Source organism: Equus przewalskii, chromosome 8, assembly GCF_037783145.1.
Source record: "Equus przewalskii isolate Varuska chromosome 8, EquPr2, whole genome shotgun sequence".
Lineage (NCBI taxonomy): Eukaryota > Metazoa > Chordata > Mammalia > Perissodactyla > Equidae > Equus > Equus przewalskii.
Window position 1 is genome coordinate 38248998 of NC_091838.1, and position 20538 is coordinate 38269535.

Below are 20538 nucleotides of genomic sequence, written 5' to 3' on the forward strand. Positions count from 1 at the left end.
ATCCAGCCATCCCACTTCTGGGTATGTATCCAAAAGAAATGAAAACAGGATCTTAAAGAGATATATGCACTCCCATGTTCACTGCAGCTTTATTCACAACAGCCAAGATACGGAAACAACCTCAGTGTCCATCAACAGATGAGTGGATAAAGAAGATGTCATGTATATATACAGTGGAATATTATTCAGCCACGAGAAAGGAGGAAATCCTGTTATTTGCAACAACATGGATGGAACTTGAGGGCATCAGGCTAAGTGAAATAAGCCAGACAGAGAAAGATAAATACTGCATGGTATCACTTATTTGTGGAATCTAAAAAAAAAAAAAAAATCAAACGCAGAAACAGAGAGTAGAAAAGTGGTTGCCAGAAGCAGGGGCTGGGCAGGTAGCGAGGGAAATAGGGAGAGGTTGGTAAAAGGGTACAAACTTTCAGCTCTAAGATGAATAAGGTCTGAGCATCTAATGTAAAATATGGTGACTATCATTGATAAAACTGTGTTGTGTAATTGAAACTTGCTCAGAGAGTAGAACTTAAATGTTCTTACCAAAAAAAAATTTAAAAACTAACTGATTAAGGTAAAACATAAAAGAAGTTTTAAAAGGATGCCAAGTCTCTCAGGAAGTCGATAGGAAGGCTAGAGATCAAATTTGGAGGACAAGGCTGCCAAAATCACAGCCATGGTTCCCTTGTCATCTTGGTTAAGTAGTCTCAGGGGCTCTGCTGGCATTGCTGCCACTTGACACTATGCTGCTTTTGCCCACTACTGTTAATAAACTTCCCTTAATGTCTCTTGATCCAGATTTAAAGTCCCAGATGAAGCACCCTGTTGCCTGAGCCTAGTCTCAGTCTCAGCTCTAGTAGCCAGGGGACAGGAAAAGGGACCACCTTCCCTCTTCAGAAGAGGTGGCTCCTGCCTGTGATCAGATCTACACTATAGGACAGCTCCCTAGATGAGGAGGAGGGTTTCATCTCAGGCTTCCACAGCAACGAAAATGTCCACTAAACTTACTGAAAGGATTCTGAATCATTGCTACAAAGGATAGCCTTCCATAGAATTTTTAAAATATTAATAAGATAGCTTCCTTGCTGGCTGAAGTGGTTTAAATAACAGTTCTTCCATGAAGCAGAGATGGATTGAAATATAATATATCCCCTCTCAGCTATCTCCTGAAATGCTAGAAATACCTTCGTGTCAAAGTCTTATCAGAAGAAGCCTGAGAGCTGGAATCTAGAATTACATTCCTTTTTTCCCCTGGATTTGCTACAAAAAAGTTAGTAAGAAGATGCATTTCCTCTCTCTAGCTGTCTCCTGTTTTTGACTGATACTACATACAGCAGTGGAGCATCTGTGTTTCAGGAAATGGACGTGTGAAGACAGTTTTCAAAAATGTGCACTGTCTACATAAAAAGAAAACCAAAAATATGTTTGGTTATCACTTTGTAGAGCCTATTGAATTTGGCTGTGAATGGGAATCTAATTGCCATCCATTCCTACTGGATCCTTCTGCAAACATTACATTTCCATTAAGTAGAGAAGTCAGCTATAGCATCAGGGTGTTGATGCTGAAATTGTAAAAGAAGAAAATTGACTAGTTGGTTGTTTAATAATTTATATTTCTTCTTGACAGACCATTAGAGGAAACAAGCAAAGCTACAGGTACAGAAAATATCATTTGTGTCAGCAAAGGTATAAAGGACATATTTACTGAAGTGTTACAAATGGCTCCCTGGTTTTGAATGATGGCTACTGGATTATGCTCCTATTCTTCCTTTAGAATCAGAGAATGTCTCCTTCATCACCTGCTCTTGTTATCATGGGATTGGCATAAAAGTATTGCCACTTGTAGGGCTGAATTTAAGAACTAAGGGACCCACAGCTTGGGTCAGAGATGCCAGACTTAAACTGCGCTTGGTGCAGAAAAATCTGTTCAATCTTCCATCCAATGGTAGTAAGAAATAATATTGTATTTTTGTGAACTTGGTAACTTGATGGTTATGGTCAGTACCCATCCTCCTTCTCATTTTGATTTTTCTTCTTCAGTGATTGGATGACCAGTATCCATTTGATGAGTTGGCCAGTCTGTTTTTTAATAATTTTGTATTCTTTTTTGATGAGCAGTTGTCAAAGGGAAGGGGCTATTCCAGCAGTTCAGATGATGAGATTTGCAATTGAGAATGTAAAAGCACACAGATGCCAGATTCATATTGCTCAAGCACAGCTCCAGTCAGTATCTTCCCTGACTAAGTCTAATGTCTCTAACTCCCTGCCTGAGTCCAGAGTTCTACCCCTGGACTCTAAGTGTCTTTGCCATGTAGCTTCTGCCTACCTTCTGGCATTTTATTCTGCTATTTTCCCCTATGTACAGTATAGATCAGTTCAGTGGTTCTTGATCCTGGCTGTACATCATAATCACCTAGGAAGCTTTTTCTAAAAACACTGCTGCCTAGGGCTCACTATGTGCTAATTGAATATGAATCTGGAGGGGGAAGCACAGGCATCAGTTTGGTTTTTCTGTTTTTTTGGGTTTTTTAAAGCTTAGTTTGGTTACCTATTATTATAAAACAAACCACACCAAGACTTATTTGTATAAAACTGTGACCATTTTATTATGTGTTATTGTGCTTAATTCTGTGGGTCAAGAATTCAAACAAGGCACAGCATTGATGGTGTGTCTCTGCTCTATGAAGTTTGGAATCTGGGCTGAGACAACACAAATGGCTGGGCTTGTCTCAAGCTAGGTGCTGGAATCATCTGGAGGTTTCTTTATTCACTTTTCTACCAGTTAGGCTGGGATGACTCAAAGGCTAAGTTCAGCTGGTACCGTCAGCCAGAGTGTCTACACGTGCTTCCCATATAGCTTGGGCTTCCTCAAAACATGGAGGCTCAAGGTAGTCAGATTTCCCACAGGAAGCCCAGGGCTCCAGAGGCAAATATTCCATTGGAAAAGGTGGAATTGTGGGGCTGTTTACACACGTAGCCTCAGAAGGTCCATAGCATCACTTCTGCTGCATTTTATTCATCAAAGCAATCACAATCTTTCAGATTCAAGAGGAGGAGACCCACCCCTCCATGGGAAGAGTGTCCCACATTTTACGGTTGGCATACACACCTGGTAATTCCAATGTACAGCCAGAGTTGAGAACAACTGGATCCAGCAAGGCTGGGACTTGGGCGAGGAGAATGAGACACCTAGGGTGCAAAATTTAGGGAGGCAGTCACTCTCAGGATCATGCAAGTGCAGGGTAGTTGTGTGTAAGGCACCTCCCTGGCCTGGCTCTAGTCTAGGCCCTGGTACAGAGCAGCTATATATGAATCATGCATGGGAGAGGTACATAGATGCCCAAGTCGCATACTTTGATATTCTGATTCAGTAAGCCAGGGGTGGGGACTAGGAGCTGCCCCATCAATTCTCACAGGCAGAGTCTCGTTTGGACAAGATACTTTTCTTATTGACTCATCTTGCTCCCAGATAGTTCAACTTTGTAACCCCCACAGCAACAGGCACGTGCCTTGCATATTTTTAGAGACTCAGTAAACAGTGGGTATCTCTCCCGATGAAAGGTGAGATTACCATTTTTGCAGCCCTCGCAGAAGTTCTCAAATACTGAAGAGTTACCCTAGTTTAAATTTTTAAGCACAGATAGGGACTGCATCCTTTATTGTCACTTCAACTTTGGAAAACTTCTTGCTTGAATGTTATCTGACAATCTTTTCCCCATAGCTAAGCTTTTTTTGACGCTTACTCTGCAAAGTCCACAACACTACCTTTGTCGATGGTACTATCACATATATGCATCAAAACTCTTTGAGGCAAGCATCCTCATTGTGGCCATTTTACTGACGAGGAAAACTAAGGCTTAAAGATTTAGTAACTTGCTAGATCACAAGATAAAGTGACCGAGGCAGGTTTCCAACTCCGGCCTGGAAGATTCCAAAATTCAGTGGTTTAACCCCTATCCTAATCCAACTCTTTGTTGATTAGCAGTATCTACTAATTAACCCGCCTTTGGAGAGGCTGGAGAGTGTACACAGCTCTGCTTGGACAAAAGCAAAGTTGGCAAAACCTCTTTGAATCCTTCTAACTCACAGGGTTTCCACCCTGGGGTGCGCTCGGGGGCGTCCTTACTTCATTCTTTGCCTGTTCTGGACAGACGCCCTTCCATCTGTTCGCCTTTTCTGTCTGGGCTACCTCCTCCCTCGCGGCACGTGAAGCTGTTGTGAGGTGGGCAGAGGCCCCAGGGGTATATCTGGCCAAGGCCAACGGCAATGCTGGGGTCAGAGTCTGCTCCCCGGCAAGGGGGCCGGCGCACTGCTAAACGCAGGGGTGAGCCAGCTCCAGGAGCCGTGAGCCAGGGGAAGGGGGAGGCGCGAGTTCCAGCGCGTGGCAGCGCGGAGGCCGGAGACCAGGAGGGGAGAGCGAGCCGCAGAGAGACGCAAGCGAGGCGCGCGGGGGAGCGCACACCCGCTCCGGAGCCCGAGCCTGGTGGCGGCGGGCGGCGAGGCAGCAGTGCGGCCACGCCCTTGCCCGAGCCTTGCGTCCTCCCAGTCCCGCTCCTACCTCCGGCGTCAGGTCTCCCGAGGATGGAGGATTCCCGGGAGACGTCGCCGTCCTCCAACAACTCCTCGGAAGAGCTCTGCTCTGCCCTGCAGCTGTCCAAAGGCATGTCTATCTTCCTCGACGTAAGTACAGCGGGAAGGAGTTAGGTTGGTGGTCCCCAGTGTCTCTCCTCATCCCCGGGAGGAAGGGGGTCGGTCCAGGTGCTCATCAGCCTGAGTTCTGCCCCCAGAACACCGGCGAGAACCACCTTCTACCTTGCTCCCTTCTCCCCCTGGAAAACTACCGAGGCAAAGGCCAGAGAAATGACCGCCGCTCAACTTGTAAAAAGGGCTGTCACAGACCTGCGGCTTGGGAGCTTGGGGCTTAACAACCCTTAAAGAATTCCGAAAGTTAAATTTCCCATCAGTCTGGGTTTCGATAGGGACTAGATTTGTAAATACAGCAGGATCCATTCGAGTGAATATGGCGTTTTAAAGGGAGCTAAGGGAGTGGGGGAGCATTGCCCCAACTCATCCTTAATGTCTTCTGTTGGCGGCCCGCAGTCTCGCTGATGCTCGAAGGCGATCAGGGGAAGCAACAGAGATTTCCATGCCCCGCCATTCTCACCCAGCCCTCTCGGAAAACAATTGCTCCGAAAACACACTTGTTTTTCTTTTTACAGCCGTGGCCATGAAAGATGTCTTTCAAGATGATTCTTTTTTCACTGCCACCTCCCATTTTCCCGTTTTTCGTCCCTGTTACTCTCCCTCTCTATACCTCTCCAAATTGTAATTACCGTGATTATCTTCATCAATTCTAGCTTTTGACTGCTTTTCCTTTGGTCCTCCCCCTTGCTTGGGTATTGATTCCTTTCCTCCATTTCTCTGATATGATGATCATTCTTTCTCATTCTTTCTTTTCCTTTCTCTGGTATTTTTCTGCCCTCGTGCTGTGGTTTCTCTCTTTATAGCAGTTTTATTTATTATTTGTTTCTCAATTTTGCTTTACTCTCCCTTCCTGCTGTTTTTATTCTCTATATTTCTCACCCTGTTGCACATCTCTTTTTTTCTGCCTTTAGGATTTGTGATTTCCCTGTCCCTCAGTCGACTGCTGGGCACCTGGTTCTCTCAGCCCCTCGGTTGTCACATTCCTGCTGTCTCCCAAGGTAGTTTCCGGCTCAGTGGGAACAAGTCTGGCTGCTTCTTGTTTAGGCATGATAGAAAATGGGGCAAGGGCATGGAGGAGTGCTGTGTCCTCTTTCCTCTACCCTTCTCTGAGTTATCATTTCTTATTAAAATCCAAGGGGGCCAGAGGCCAAATACATTTATTTATGGAGAGATGAAAATATGAGGAAATCAAATTATTAGTATCATAATGGTGAGGCAGAGATAAGAAGATAAGGGAGAGGGGGCAAAGAGCCCTCCCAAGTTTATTTTGAATGGATTAACTGGAAGTTTTTGATTGGGAGAGAAAACTCTATGAATAATTAAACCTGGTCTAAGGCAAAAGATACAGACAAGGTTTAATTGCGTCTCCTGGCAGCCTTCTCTCCTCATCACCATGCAGTTCCAATTGGGTATCCAGGCATTCTGGATCTGCCATTTTCTTCCCACCAAAACATCTGTGGGCTTCCCATTCCTTCACTTGATAAGATTATTAAGTATCTTATTCTTCATGAGCACTCATCTCTCCTCGGCTTGGGTCAATCAGATATGTTATTGGTGCTAGTGGTTTAAGTGACTGATACTATTCCTTTTAAATCCTGCCATTCAGGACCGATAAGCCCTTGAGGAACTGAGCTGAGAGAGGGAGGAGGCACCACAGCATGCCTGGGAAGGAAGTCCTCAGGGATAGAGAGAGTCAGGGTCCCTGAAAATCATGTCTGTTATGAAGTTGATGATTAAGCTGCCATGAAATTGATTCAAAGAGGGCAAGAGGGCCCTGCATTCATTCTGACCTGATCTTCACTCTATCTGCAAAGACATCAAGTGCTTCCCTGTGACTTTTTAAATGCAGTTAACAAATCCTGGTGATACTGTGGAGATGAGTGGATTGAAGCTATATAAATGGAGCATCATCCTCCCTGACTCATATACCAACTTGGCGCACATATTCAAACTGCTATTTAAAAAGAAGAAAAAAAGGAAATTAAAATGTCATTTATTATTGTATATGCATGATTGTTCACAAGGTCTGTAAATAAACAGCATCAGGTCCTTGTCCTGAAGGAACTCGTAGTCTATGTATGGGACAGCCTGTCTTCTTATATCTATTTCTAGAATTTAAAAAGAAAAATATAAAACTGATGAGAGGTGTTGACATGCTTGTTTGCCAGTAAAATGTTAGAGTCTCCAAAAAAAACTGCCACTGAATTTTATCTCAAATGGAAAAGATTTTGTTTATACTTCTCTTCAAGATATTTTGTGAAAAATCTAGCACTCTGGAGAAATATGTGACATGAAAAAAGGATTTATTACTTAGGGATTTGAATTATGCATTTCCGGGTAATATTGCTTTTAGCAAAAATAAAATATGAAATATAAATACATAATTTTATTAGTTTTAATATATGCTAGTAGTACTGCTAAGAAAGATTGCTTTTTGAATTCTATTCAGATTATAAGTAGATATTCTCTATTCCAAGGAGGAACAGAAATGAAACCAATTAGATGCTTCTGCATCACATAGACTAATTTCCAAATTTGAGGAAAACTTTGATTTATGTTCCAATGCCATAGGAATAATCAATACTGTAAGAAATGATTTAAACTACTTTTGAGGATACTGTTAATGACAGGACTAGACATGTCCAGCTGGTTAGAAACTAGCCATAGATCAGAAAACTAGAGATTTACCACAACTGTTGACTTTTGCTTCATTTTCCTTACCTCCAAATCAGCAATAATATGCTACTTAATTCTAAAGTTGTTGTTGTGAGTATGAAATAAGAGTTCATAGGGTGGAAAACTGAGGAACAAAGGAAAATGTGTGGTATAAATTTGAACTATTATTGTTATGTCAGTGTTCCATGTTGAATGCATAAATAACAGCAGCCAAACCCACAAACTAATACAAAGATTATTTCTTTATAAATCTAATTTATATGCTTTTCTTTCTGAAAAAATGACAAGTAAGCATCAGTTCATCATGAATACTCTTGCATACTCAGTGGGGGACTTAGAAAACCCAGTGCTGTGATCAAGGCTTGCCTGCCCACTGAGGCTGGTGCAGTGTCTTTGCATGCGGCACCCCCACCAGCCACAGGAGAGGGGCTGAACTGGTTGCAGAGGGCAGCAACATGGAAGGACCAAGAGGATGATGATTATTTTCCTTTTTACACCAGTATACTGTCTTTTCCCTGGTTGCTGCATTCCAGATTATAGAGAATAGACTCTAATTTAGAATACTAGTCTATATAGCATGTAGGCCCTCTCTTGAGTAGTTACATTAATCAACTCTACTACTGTGTAAAGAGATAAAAGCAAACCTTAAATTCATCCTCAAAAACAAGATAAATCCCAAATGAAGTTAGTTGCAAATTTACCCACTCGATGCTGCTGTCTTCTTCCAAACAGTTTTCCTTTGATTTTCAAATGGAAAGGAAGTGATGAGGCAGAATTGGGGCCCAGAAAGTCGCCAGGGGAGAGAGGTGACTTTGCTGTTTGTCTTCCCTTCCTTCCCCCAACCAAGCGTGTGTGCCCATGGATACCCTGAACAAAAGGCACAGTGCATGGATGGTCAAGGGACTTTGTGGGAATGAGTAATAGTTTCTCCTTGCAAAGATACTTCATTCCGAAGCCCTGTACATACTCATCTGTATGAGAGGTGACATAGACAGGGGACTGACAGAGCAGAAACAGTTTCCCAGGTACAGTAGTTCTGTGACTGAACTCTGTTACAGCCACCTCCTATCTTGCCTGGTGCACAGTTGATTATTTGAGTGAGATTAATCAACATGGACAGTTGATTATTTGAGATTGTCCAGTTGGGAGAATGACAGTTAGCCCCATTATTGTCTGCCCTAGTTGGCAAGGCAAATGCCACTCTACTAGTTTCAGGAAGCAACAGAAATAAGGAAAACTTAGTTTTACTGTTATCATACATTAAAAATTGTTTTCCTACACAAGGCCTACACGAGGCAAAATTTAGAAGATGAAAGTGTATGTGCTGATTACCTTTTTTCCATCCATCTTTCAGTGCCTGCTTCCCTGCGTCCTACCTTGTGATGATTTAGTAGCCTGGTAGCAAAACTACCTGCTAGATGTCCAGGCCCACACACCATGACTCACCTACAAGATCTCTTCTGTATGGTACTCCATATTCTGGATGAATCCCAACTCCCTGCCCTATATCCCAGTTTCTCAGGAGTCCATTAAGTGACTGGCTAGCTCGTCTCATTACCTAATTTTAACCGGATACATTGGGAGGAGGCACTTAGAGAATATTAGTTCAGTCAATGGTGATTATGTCAATATTTTATACTTCCAAGGTAACATTTGCATTTTAACACCTGTCTTCAATAACTTAAAGTGAAAAGTGAAGAATTTCACTCAAGGCCATTAAAGAATATCTTTTGGAGTAAAGGAGGCTATTTGATAATCCTTAAATTGTTGCAAAAACATAGCGTCACCTGCACTTAAGCTTTAAATCTGACCATAATGTTTAAATCCATTTACTCTCTATCTTGTGACAGCAACCAGTAAGATTAGCTGATCCAGATTACTATGGTAGCATAACATAATGAACTCAGTTCTCATCTGCAGTACATTTTTTATTAGTCTGTGGTCTCAGAGGCAAAATTTGCAGCAGAGACTGTTCTGTTTGTATTTAATTACAAAGAACTGTCTTAATAACAAAACCAACTGTCTTAATTTCATCTCTAAGAGGCTGGATGCTATTTAAGATAGATATTTATGAAATGAATTGACAGAAGTCCTGGTGTGTGGTTATTCCTATTCTAGTCACTTTGAACTCATAAGGACATGGTAGAGCTTGAAATGGAATCTTAGAGAATATCAAAGGTAGGAAACAGGCTGTGTTTCATGTCTCCCTGACTCTCAGCTGGGGCTTCATAGTTTCAGAGGAGAAGAAGAAGCTGGTTATGATGGAGATGGGTCCCCAGAATTTCCACAAGAAATTACCTCTATGGAGTAGAAAGAATTTGTGCCATTCTGCTCTAAGCACAGAAGCTCTTACTATTGAAAGCAGTCCTCTTGCAATAATGAAAGAAATTCAGTCTTAAAAAGGGACCAACTTCTTATGCATGCAAGTCAGAGTGATACATAACTGTTGGAAATTTTTCAGGGGTAAGATTTTTGGTAGGAATATTAGTATTTTGTAATAAAACACATTGTAATAATGATTAGATTTATCCATACCTCATTTCCATAAAGTAAACAGAAGGAAAGGAGAAAGGAGGGTAATGTTTCTATGGTAGAAAGTAGTAAAACAGACAACTTTGCAAATTAATAACTATGCTCATGTTTCGAGCTGGCTACCAAGAAGTGACAACCTAAGTATAAGAGTAGCTCTGGTTGCTTAACCATAGCTACATATTGCTCAGGAAAAATGATCCTTAAGTGCCCTTTTTGCATGATTAAAGGTTGTCTTTGCAATATGATAAAGGGACATTTCTTTGGTACTGTATATAACATAGCTGTGTATTATATTATCCAGGTTTTTTTTCTATGAGTATACAGCATCAGGACTAATTTGATTCTTCCTAACAGAAAAAATAACCCAAACTATCTTAAGATTAAAAAAAAAATAACAATTTATTGGCTCAATGAAAAGCAGAGATCGTCCTGTCAGGGTGGCTTCATCAGGGGCTCAGAGAGTATCATCAGGATCCAGTTTCTCCAAGTCTCTGGACACTGCTTTCTTGAGTGTTGGTTATTTCTAGGTTAGTTCTTGTATTAGTTTTGTAGGTCTGCCACAGTAAAGTGCTACGCAAAAGGTGGTTTAAACAACAAAATTTATTCTCTCATTTCTGGAGGCTAGAAGTGTGAAATCAAGGTGTAGGCAGGACCGTTTGCTCCCTCTGAAGTTCTAGGGGAGAATCTGTTCCATGCCTTTCTCCCAGCTTCTGGTGGTGGCCATCAGCCTTTTGCATTCCTTGGCTTGCAGCTGCATCACTCGAATATGTGCTTCCATCAATCAGATGGCCTTCTTCTCTGTTTCCCTGCATCTCTGAATCTTTCTTTCTTTGTAAAGTCCTTGGATTTAGGGCCCACTACCATCCAGTAAGACCTTATCTTAATTTGATTCCAACAGCGAAGATCCTATTTCCTAACAAGGTTGCCTTCACAGTTATGGGGAGTTAGAACTTCAACATTTGGTTTGGGGTGACACAGTTCATCCCATGATGCATATGATAACAAAAAGGCTGACAGCAGCTCCTTAAATGTATCTTCCCAAGTTCAAACCCAGCCGAAGACAAAGTGTGTCTCTCTTGACAACTCAAGAAAAACCATGGCCTACCATTCACTGGCCTTACTGTGCTCATGCCTGAGTAGTCACTTTGGCCTTAGGGATGTGACATCCTGTTTGTCAGGCCTGAGTGCTCTACCCAACCCTGGAGCATATGGGCCGAGAGTAGAGGAAAGTCTGGCTTCTCAGAAGAAAATTGGAAATCATTACCAAAGATACTGGATGGCCAAGCAGTTCATATCCATCAAAGACAATTTAAAATGTGTCCAAGATAATATAATTAATGTATAGAAGTAAGATAATATAGACATGTAAGCTTCTATGTATCCACAATTTATTTTGTTTCTTTCTATTCCCAGTTTTCTTGAGATATGATTGACTTACACTAAATCGTACATATTTAAAGTGAAAATTGATGAGTTTTACGTACATATATGTATATACACCTATTGAGCCATTATCATAATCAAGATAATAAGTACATCTACCACCTCAGAGCAGTTCCCTCATGTCCTCTCATGATCCAGCCCTCCCTGGCCTGCTCATTCCTCTGCCACCCTTAATTTGCTTTCTGTCACTGTGGATTAGTTTGCATTTTCTAGAATTTTGTATAAATGGAAACATACAGTAGGTATTCTTTTGTGTCTAGGTTTTTTACTCAGCATAACTGCTTTGTGATCCATCCCAGTTACTATAGGTGTCAAGAGCTCCTTCCTGTTTATTGCTCAGTAGTGTTCATTATGTAGATATACCATGGCTAGTTTGTCCATTCACTAGTTTATAGACATTTGGGTTATTTTCAGTTTTTGACTATTATAAAGAAAGACCTCAATTGTGGAAACATTTATTTAAAATTGGAATTTCTTTTATTTAATAATGAATTATGTGTGAATACAACATTCACTGCAATATTTAGAAAAAATGGTGATAAAATTTTTCCTTTTTCTTTTCCAGATACTGAGGAGAGCAGACAAAAATGGTAAGACCAAAAATCTATAGTTTCTATTTATTAATCTCTTACCTTTTAGATTATCTCATAAAGAATAATATGGAAGCAAGAGGAGAACCGAAGAAATTGACACTTAAAATGTCAGTTTGTTGTACTAGTTGGAGTTTTAGGCAATTTCATGCCTCTAGATATTCATGAGAAGTTGACAGAGATATTTACATTTGACAGGAAGATAGAAGTTACTCCTTTGAAGTTATACTTGGGCTCTGGCTTTTCCCTTTTATGCTTTAAATTAATTTTAAAGCACTAACAGCTGCTATTTGTTGAGTTTCTACTGTATGCCAGGCATTTGGCCAAGCACTTTGCACTCATTTTGTCTTAGAGTGAATAAGGTATAGATCTGAGACTTGAACCCAGGTCTATGTGACACCAAAGTCTAGACTTTCCACACTGAACTTCATAGTGGCCTTGGGGGCTCCTGCTGTACTCTTAAGATGGCTACCTGGAAGCATGGATTGCCAGACTTATCTCCACTCCTTGGCTCTTGACCATAGCTCTCCCATTTGAAGTGTATGCGCTGGAAGTGATAATCTATAGAGACAGAAAAGTGGGAGAAACTAGAAGGAAAAATTACTCCATCAAAGGAAATACTGTTTAAGTGATGCCTGCACAAAGTCCAATTATAAGCTGTGATAAGCAACATCTTTTTACTCCTTTTTTCCCCTACAAATTTTGTTCCATAGAATACCAAATCAGGGCTTACTGAGTTTATTTTTCTGCTATACTATAAGTACATAATAGAGCTATATTCTTGACAAGAGCTTCTTGACCAGTTTAGGATACAAAGAGTACTTTCTTATCTATGGGGGGAGATTACAGGCAGAGTCCAGATCTGACAGTTGTAGTCTAGTTAGCCACCAGGCAGCCAGGCCAAGAAAAGTTTGACTGGCACTGTACACCTTTCCACAAACAGAGAATATATTAACCCAGGGAGCAATAAAATAGTGTCGCAAATCTTGATAATATATAACTAAGCCTGTCCATCAAAATGTTTTCTAAAATTATGTTGTTATCAATTCAAAGGGGCCTTTTTTTCACTTGGACCACTTGATTAATTTTAAGACAGATGGAATGATGCTATTACCTTTTCTCCTCATACCACGCATTGCCCTTATGCCTGATATCCAGCTCCAGTGATGCCAAAAGCACAATTGAATCATCCGTCTATCTCCATGCTACCTGCCTCGTATTTCAGCAGCCGTTTACAGCTCAGGAAGGCATTATCTCCCTCTCTTCTCAAGTTCCTAGGCTCCACCTTCCTTTGCTTGGACTCCAAGGCTCCTGTTGAGGGTCGCTATTAGCTTTGTATCTGTCACTCTTCTTTCCAAAAAACTTGCTTCTTTGGTGACTCACTATCATAATCCATAGTTATAATAAAAAGCACCTGAAAAAACAGTTCACATGATTTGATGGATTTTATGACAACTTCATACATTATGCTATTTAGAGTGGTCGCTTACACTGGCAGCCCCATGTGGTCCTGTTCAGTCCCATATTTCCTCACCTGCCTCCGCGCCTTATATGATACCTCTCTCGTCCTTGCTCCCTGTCCTAACACCTGAGCCTTATGTGCTGTCAAAGTCACCTGCCCTTCTGCTCTTATTCCCACAGTCTTCACCAGGCCCTCTGCAGTGCTTGTGATTTCCCGTCTGCCGCACCTCTGTGCTATTGTCCCCGCTTTGATCTCCACCTGCTCTAACATTTCCATGCCTAGCCAGCTTGAGAACTCTCATGTATTACTTGCATGCCTGCTCGAAAGGCACCTCATCTAGGAAGCTTTCCCCAGGTCCCCCTGGCAGGGCCCCACCCTCTCTGTGCTCTCCATACTTTGGCATCTACTGATTATTGCCCTCATGGTGAGGATGGCAGTTGTTTGTGGGGATTCTACTTCTCCAAGCCAAACATGCCTCTCTAGGGCAAGGAACTTGTCTTAAGAGTAGCCCTGGGCCCAGCCAGGAGTAGGTGCTCAGGGGTGTTCATTTAATGAGTTAATAATGATTAAGAACATTCCACTCCGTTATTACTCTTCTCCCTCATTCCCAGTGTAATGTGAGGGGAGGGCAGATTCAGGCCACTTTGGGTTTAAATCACAGTGGTGCCACCTAGCTTGGTGGCTTTGGGTAGGTAACAAACTGCACTCTCAGCTTTCTCATCTATAAAATGGAGATAACATCTACCTATGTCATGGGGTTATTATGAATAATAAATGAGATAATATAAGTAAAGTCCCCAGGCAGTGCCTGGAACATAGTAAGAATTTGCACCTGCTCATTTTCTTCTATTATTATGATTAATATTATCACTATTACTACTGAAAGCTTGAACTGTTTTTGTGTTGTGGTGCCTTGACTATTGGAGACACTTGGTGACGTTCTAGTCATTTCTATTTCAGTGGAGTTCAGTGGGAAAAAAATGACTATTACAGGTGCAAAATGGAAAAAGGGAGAAAGGATAGTGGATAATATAATGTAAATGAGAACATACCAACATTAAAAAACATCTTTCTGTACCATGTGTTCATCACATTCTGTATTTGCAAGTAAACAGCTGCTACATGTATTTGATCTCTGGGTAGCAGACCCCGTATGCTAGAAACCCTTGAGGACTGCACAGTGGGTGATGGAATAACAAGGAATAAGCGGTGATAAGCAGTGTGATAGCTAGCCTGCCAGAGTGCACATTTGGCTTTTGGAATTTATCTGACATGAAAGAAAAGCTACTGGAAAAATGGGAAAAAATACATGATTAATGATTAGTTATAATAATGGTGTCTTAGAGAGATTTTTTGTTATGGTTGTTTTTAAATCATTGGCTGGGATTTTAGACATAAAGGTAGACCTCAGAATAGGATTGCTTAGGAGAGATGTGAGTGCTTTGATATAAAGAACCCAGAATTAAACCTAGAAATGCAAAACTCCTGAGAAAGCTTACATATATGTGGGTGAATGAAAATGGAAATGATACATTGGTATTTGTAAAATTTGCAAAAAGATATTTTTAACCTTAGAAAAAGTCGCAATGAAAAGGGTCATAGTAGTGAATAACACCATCTGATTCCTGTTGTTGATGTGCACTTGCTAAAGATCCATGGCCATTCTCCATCTGCCCTTCTCGGTCAGCAAATAGGTAGGCTGTGTGGGTGGCACTTTTGGTCCCGATTTAATGCCTGATCTCATTAAGAGATGGTTATGGTTCTCCTCAGTGGCTTTTAGTCCCCTCCAGCAGCCTGTACATTGTGAACCTGTGAGGGCTGAGACCGGGCCTGTGTCACACAGCACCAGGCCCACAGCAGGGAGCAAAATGCCTGTCATAACATAGGTGCTCAATAAATATTTGTGAATCTCTTTGTAAGACGTGCATAACCAACAATTTGACCTTGAAAACTGAAGATGAAACACAGTTATATATATCAGTTCATCAAACCAACATTGCTATTATTTACCTGTTGTTTATTAATTAATAGTATTAGTAAAATTTATTGAGGACATATTGTGGGTGAGACCCTACTCTAGGTATATACATTTTCCTTAGTCATTTTGAAAAGTATACAAAATAGATGGTTTAGAGCCATGGGAAGAACACAGGCTTTAGTTTTATGATGTTGAGTAAGTTACTCAACTTCCCCTGCCTCAGTTTCCTCATCTGTGAAAGAAGAATAATATTACTTCTCCCATTAAGTTGTCTTAAGAATTAAATGAGATTACGCCTCAAAAACAATTAGTCTTGATCTCGCACATGGTAGTTGCTAAATGTTTTAGCTATTTTTATTATTTCCCCATTTTTTAGATGAAGCAAATGAAGCTCAGAGAGGTTAAATAATTTCTCTGGGTTACGTTGTATGCTAACAGCAGAACCAGGATTCTTGAACCCAGGTCTGTCTGAGTCCAGATTTGGTGATCTTTCACTATATTATGTATCACATGTATTTCAGTCTACACATACATAACTATAATTATAATCATAACCTGAATTTGCAAAGATCTTGAATATGATGTTCTGATTCCCCAATGCACAGTGGTTTTATTGATTTAATGCACTAAATGCTTCCTTGGTGATCTAAAATAGTTAACACTCTTTCAATTACTAATTCAAGAAAATAATGTTGGCTCGAAAAACCCTAGTCTAAGAACAGTTGATGTTGTATTTGTGTATTTGGGATATTTTGAAGACTTCAGGGTATCATTGTATAACCAATGTTAATAGATTAAGTGAGAATTGGTAAGAACCTTTCAATTTGTTTGCCCAAAGTTTGGTTTATTCAATCAGCATATAAAAATGTGAGCTCAGGTAGAAGGGTGAAACAAAGGTTTGGTAAGTGGGAGTATTTTCCCTGAAGATGAGGAACTTCCAGAGTACCATCCAGAGGTCTGTGATTCTGTGTTTCTTTTTTTTGTGTGTGAGGAGGATTAGCCCTAAGCTAACATCTGCCGCCAATCCTCCTCTTTTTGCTGAGTAAGCCTGGCCATGAGCTAACATCTGTGCCCATCTTCCTCTACTTTATATGAGGGACGCCTGCCACAGCATGGCTTGTCAAGCGATGTGTAGGTCTGCACCCAAGATCTGAACCAGCAAACCCCGGGCTGCCGAAGTGGAACCTGTGAACTTACCCACTGCTCCACTGGGCTGGGCCCCCTCTATGTTCCTATGTCTTGGTAACAAGGCTGTCCTTTGATGTGAGCTGCTTAGTCAGGCATCACTGGCCCTCCACTGGGCTCCACAGCCCTCTGATGGTCTAATCAGGGGTCCTAGCCCCCCCAAAATATGTAAAGACTAAGGGTTGGCCCTTGAAATCAGGATTATAATGCTGATTTTTATTTCGTAATTCCTCACTACTTTCTCAAACTGAGGAAAATTAGCAAAGCTGAGAATCAGATAACTGATTACAGAGCAGTCGGGATCAGAGACCGCGTAAAACTCATGTTTGCTCTCAGGCATATGCATACTTGCGAAGGCTTCAGCAACACACCTCCCAGTTTGAAAGTCAAAGCAAAGTATAGTAAGAGTGATTCATTTTGGGGGCTGGCCGCGTGGATGAGTGGTTAAGCTCATGTGCTTTGCTTCGGCGGCCCAGAGTTTCATTGGTTGGGATCCTGGGCGCGGACGTGGCACTGCTCATCAGGCCATGCTGAGGAGGTGTCCCACATGCCACAACTAGAAAGACCCACAACTAAATAAAATATACAAGTATATACTGGGGGATTTGGGAGAAAAAGCAGAAAAAGAAGAAAAAAGATAGTCAATGTCGTTAGCACAGGTGCCAGTCTTAAAAAAAAAAAAAAAAAAAAAGAGTGATTCATTTAAAAAAAGTCTCACGCCCTAACAACGGCCCTATTAGAAGCAGTGGCTCATCAAGCAGTGCAAAATGTGGGAGTGCATGAGTGCGAGTTCTGACTGTAATGATTTTTTTTTAACAAAATAAGGGAAAATAAACTTTCTATTTCCATAGTACTTTTTCTCCCTTAAAATCTAGAGCAGTTTCAAGCTCATAAATGTGTTTTTTCTGTCAAAAGCAGAAAACTGTGAAAATTCTTATCTTTACAAAGCTGAGCTTATCTGCTGTAACAGAAACAGACAGAAAATTTAGCTTCAAATTACTAAGCTATGGGCAGCCAAAGGCTAGAAGTAAGACCTTGCTCTGATCCCAGGTCCTCAAGCGTACAAAGCAAAGTATCTACCCTAACACAGGGCTTCTACCGTAAGCGGTTTCTGTAATCCATATCTGCGGGTTGGCAGCCCAGCATTCCTTTCCCTTTCTGTTCCTGCAATGTAATCATCTCCTCTACTCCATCTAGATCCAGAAGGTGTGTAGAATTGATGGTTAAGTGTATGACTTTGCAGTCAGATTATCTGAGTTTGAATCCCTGTTCCACTTAACTCTGTGATCTTGGCAAGTTACTTAACTTTCTCATCTATAAAATGAAGGTAAAGACAGAGCCTCTCTCACAGACTTGTTGAAAAATTAAATGAGATAATATATACAAATTTCTTGGAAAGGTGCCTGACCCTTAAGAAGTTCTTAATAGGTGTCATCTATTTTCATTTTCTGTCCTAATTCTTGTTCTTATCTGGTGTGACTGTCAATCACAGTGTCTGGCCCACCCTCCAACTGGTGCTCGTTATTCACTTGGCGGTGCCCGGAGGTCTGTCCAGGATGACCTTGCTAAGGCCTCTGAGCTGCCCTGGGGCTTGTCCTACCTTTGCCCTGGTCATTCAGTGTTTTCTATTGTTTGCAAACCAATTGTCCTAATATAATTTCTCGTGTGTGCTTGGTTGTAATATTGGGATCACTTTCAGTTATGAGAGCTTATGAATATCAGTTGATCTGTTAGTGAGTGATGTTTCTATCCTTTTCCTTAATATTCTAAATCACACCTAAATTGTTAAAAATATAATTGCCTGTACATTACCAAGACTTGTATGGCCATGAGAAAATTGATTCAGACTTCAAAAGAAAATAGTGCTACAATAATAACAGTAAACAGCCTTAGCAAAGGATTACTATATACCAGAAGCTATGCTAGGCATAATTTATTTATTCTCCATAATAATTTTACAAGGAAGTAAATATCATTGTCTCAATTTCATCAATGACTGATTTCAGATATAGGTAAACTTGTTCAAGGACACTGAGTGAGTAAATAGGTTTTATATCCAGATTCCCCTCTAACCCAAATGTCCTAGGGCTTAGCCCAGGATGCTTCTTGTACTGTGCCTCATCTCTGTAGTAGGCTTATGCTGTTGAAATCTAGAAATTTCAATTCTTTCACATGAATAATGCTAAGAAATTCAACGTAATTTAAAAACAAGTGACAAAAATAATGGCATTGTTTTGGCTATGATCCTGTTTGAGGGTAGAAAGGTATAATGGAGATTTAGAACCAAAAAGGACAACTCTTAATCTTGTCTCTACCATTTGTTTGTTTGCTCATTCATTTATTCATTTCCTTAGTATTTTATTAGTGCCCTTTACATGCCAGACATTATGCTAGGTGGTAAGAATGCAAAGATAAAAAAATACATAAACTTTAGTATACCTTTACTAGGGTGTGATCTTGGACAAATTAATTAACCTCTCTGAATTTGTTTCCTCTTTTCTAAAGAATAACAAGACTAAATTAGCAGGGCTGTTGTGAGGAGTAAGCAAGGTAAACATATGTGAAGCCCGAGAATTTCATTTAGTATATTGTGAATATGCAACAATTATCAGTTCCCTTTTGCCTTCATTAATTTTGTATAGGTCCTACAAGATATGATTTCTTCACTTTGTGAATTAGTTATAGAAGGCTGACTGAAAACTGTGAGCCCTTACATGGCTTTCTGTTACTAGAACAAATAATATATTTGTGTAATGAAAGTAACTCTCTTAGAGTTTTGCAAATAGATCCGGAGAACTTAGTCAACTCTTAGGGACCTGAGGTGGGGAATAAGTATTGGACAACATTGTCTTCTGAGAATTTAGCATCTTATTGGTGAATGAGTCATAAACACAGAGAAAATGGAATAATAATGTCATCAACAATGCCAGAGGTATCACTAAGCCAAATGAATGGCAAATAGACTGATGTGTAAGAGTTCAGAGGAGGAAGAGGTCTCTGGGCTCCAGGCAGCCTGGGTAAGCTTATGGATTAATTGTCCTGAACTGAATCTCTAAAGATGAGTGAAAATTGAGATAGCTGGGGAAAAAAATGATGGTTATCAGTCAAGACCAATTCAGTTTAAAGTGACAAAAATCCAATTCAGATTAGTTTAGGTAAAATTGGGAGTTTGTTGGCTCTTGTAATTGAAATACCCAAGAAATGCTATAGTTTCAGACAGAATTGTATCTAGGTGTTCAGGAATCACTTTCTCTTTGCCTGCTTCCCTCCCTCTCTCTCCATCTCAGTTTTGGTTTCCTCTGGTTGGTTTTACTTTCAGGTAGGCTGTCTCACCAGGAGTGACAAGATAGCTCCTGGAATGTGCATCCTACCAGTTCAACAAGTCAGAATAAAGAGAGAGCATCTCTTTCACAATAGTTTTAGCAAAAATTTCAAGATATTCTCTGATCAATCAACTAGAGTCACATGCCCATCTTTGAAGTAATAAGTGAGAGATGGAATGAACAGATTTTGCAGGTTTTCAGGTACATACACACCCCTAGAGTGGGCTGGGGTACATAAAGCCCACGCAAAACGCTTGGAGTGAGAGAGAGGACCAGTGATCTCTCAAGGGAAAATCAACGTATTTTTACCAAAACAAGAGAAATTAGATGTTGACCAGGCAAAAATAACAGATATTCCTCTTTTGGAAGGTAAACTAGCTGGGAAAGCAGTGGTTATCCATTTGGAATGAAGGTATGAAGGAGGGGAAGGAAAGCATTTCAACTGTATATTGTATTCCTTTTTCTGTATCTAACACCAGTATTAAAAAATTTAATTTTTCATTTTGTGGTAAAATTTACCTAGAAATGGAATATTCTTTATGTTGCTAATTTTGGATCCACATTCTCTACAAATGACTACATGTTCCTCCAACAAATGTTTCATCTGTCATTCTATGAAAGGCTAAGTAAATCGGGTATTTT

The 20538-nt window shown here is 40.5% G+C and overlaps 1 protein-coding gene across 3 annotated transcripts in view; it reads left to right on the top strand.

The window, feature by feature from the left end:
* The first annotated feature begins 4083 nt into the window (after nt 1-4083).
* Nucleotides 4084-20538, top strand: part of NECAB1 (N-terminal EF-hand calcium binding protein 1) — a 174292-nt gene continuing 157837 nt past the window's right edge. The window contains exons 1-2 of one of the 3 annotated variants that reach the window (XM_070631712.1): nt 4084-4683; nt 11924-11948. In XM_070631712.1, the coding sequence (XP_070487813.1) occupies nt 4270-4683; nt 11924-11948 (439 nt within the window). In that variant the 5' untranslated portion in view covers nt 4084-4269. The remainder of the gene's footprint in view (nt 4684-11923; nt 11949-20538) is intronic. The other 2 variants (XM_070631713.1, XM_070631714.1) reach the window with 2 other exon arrangements.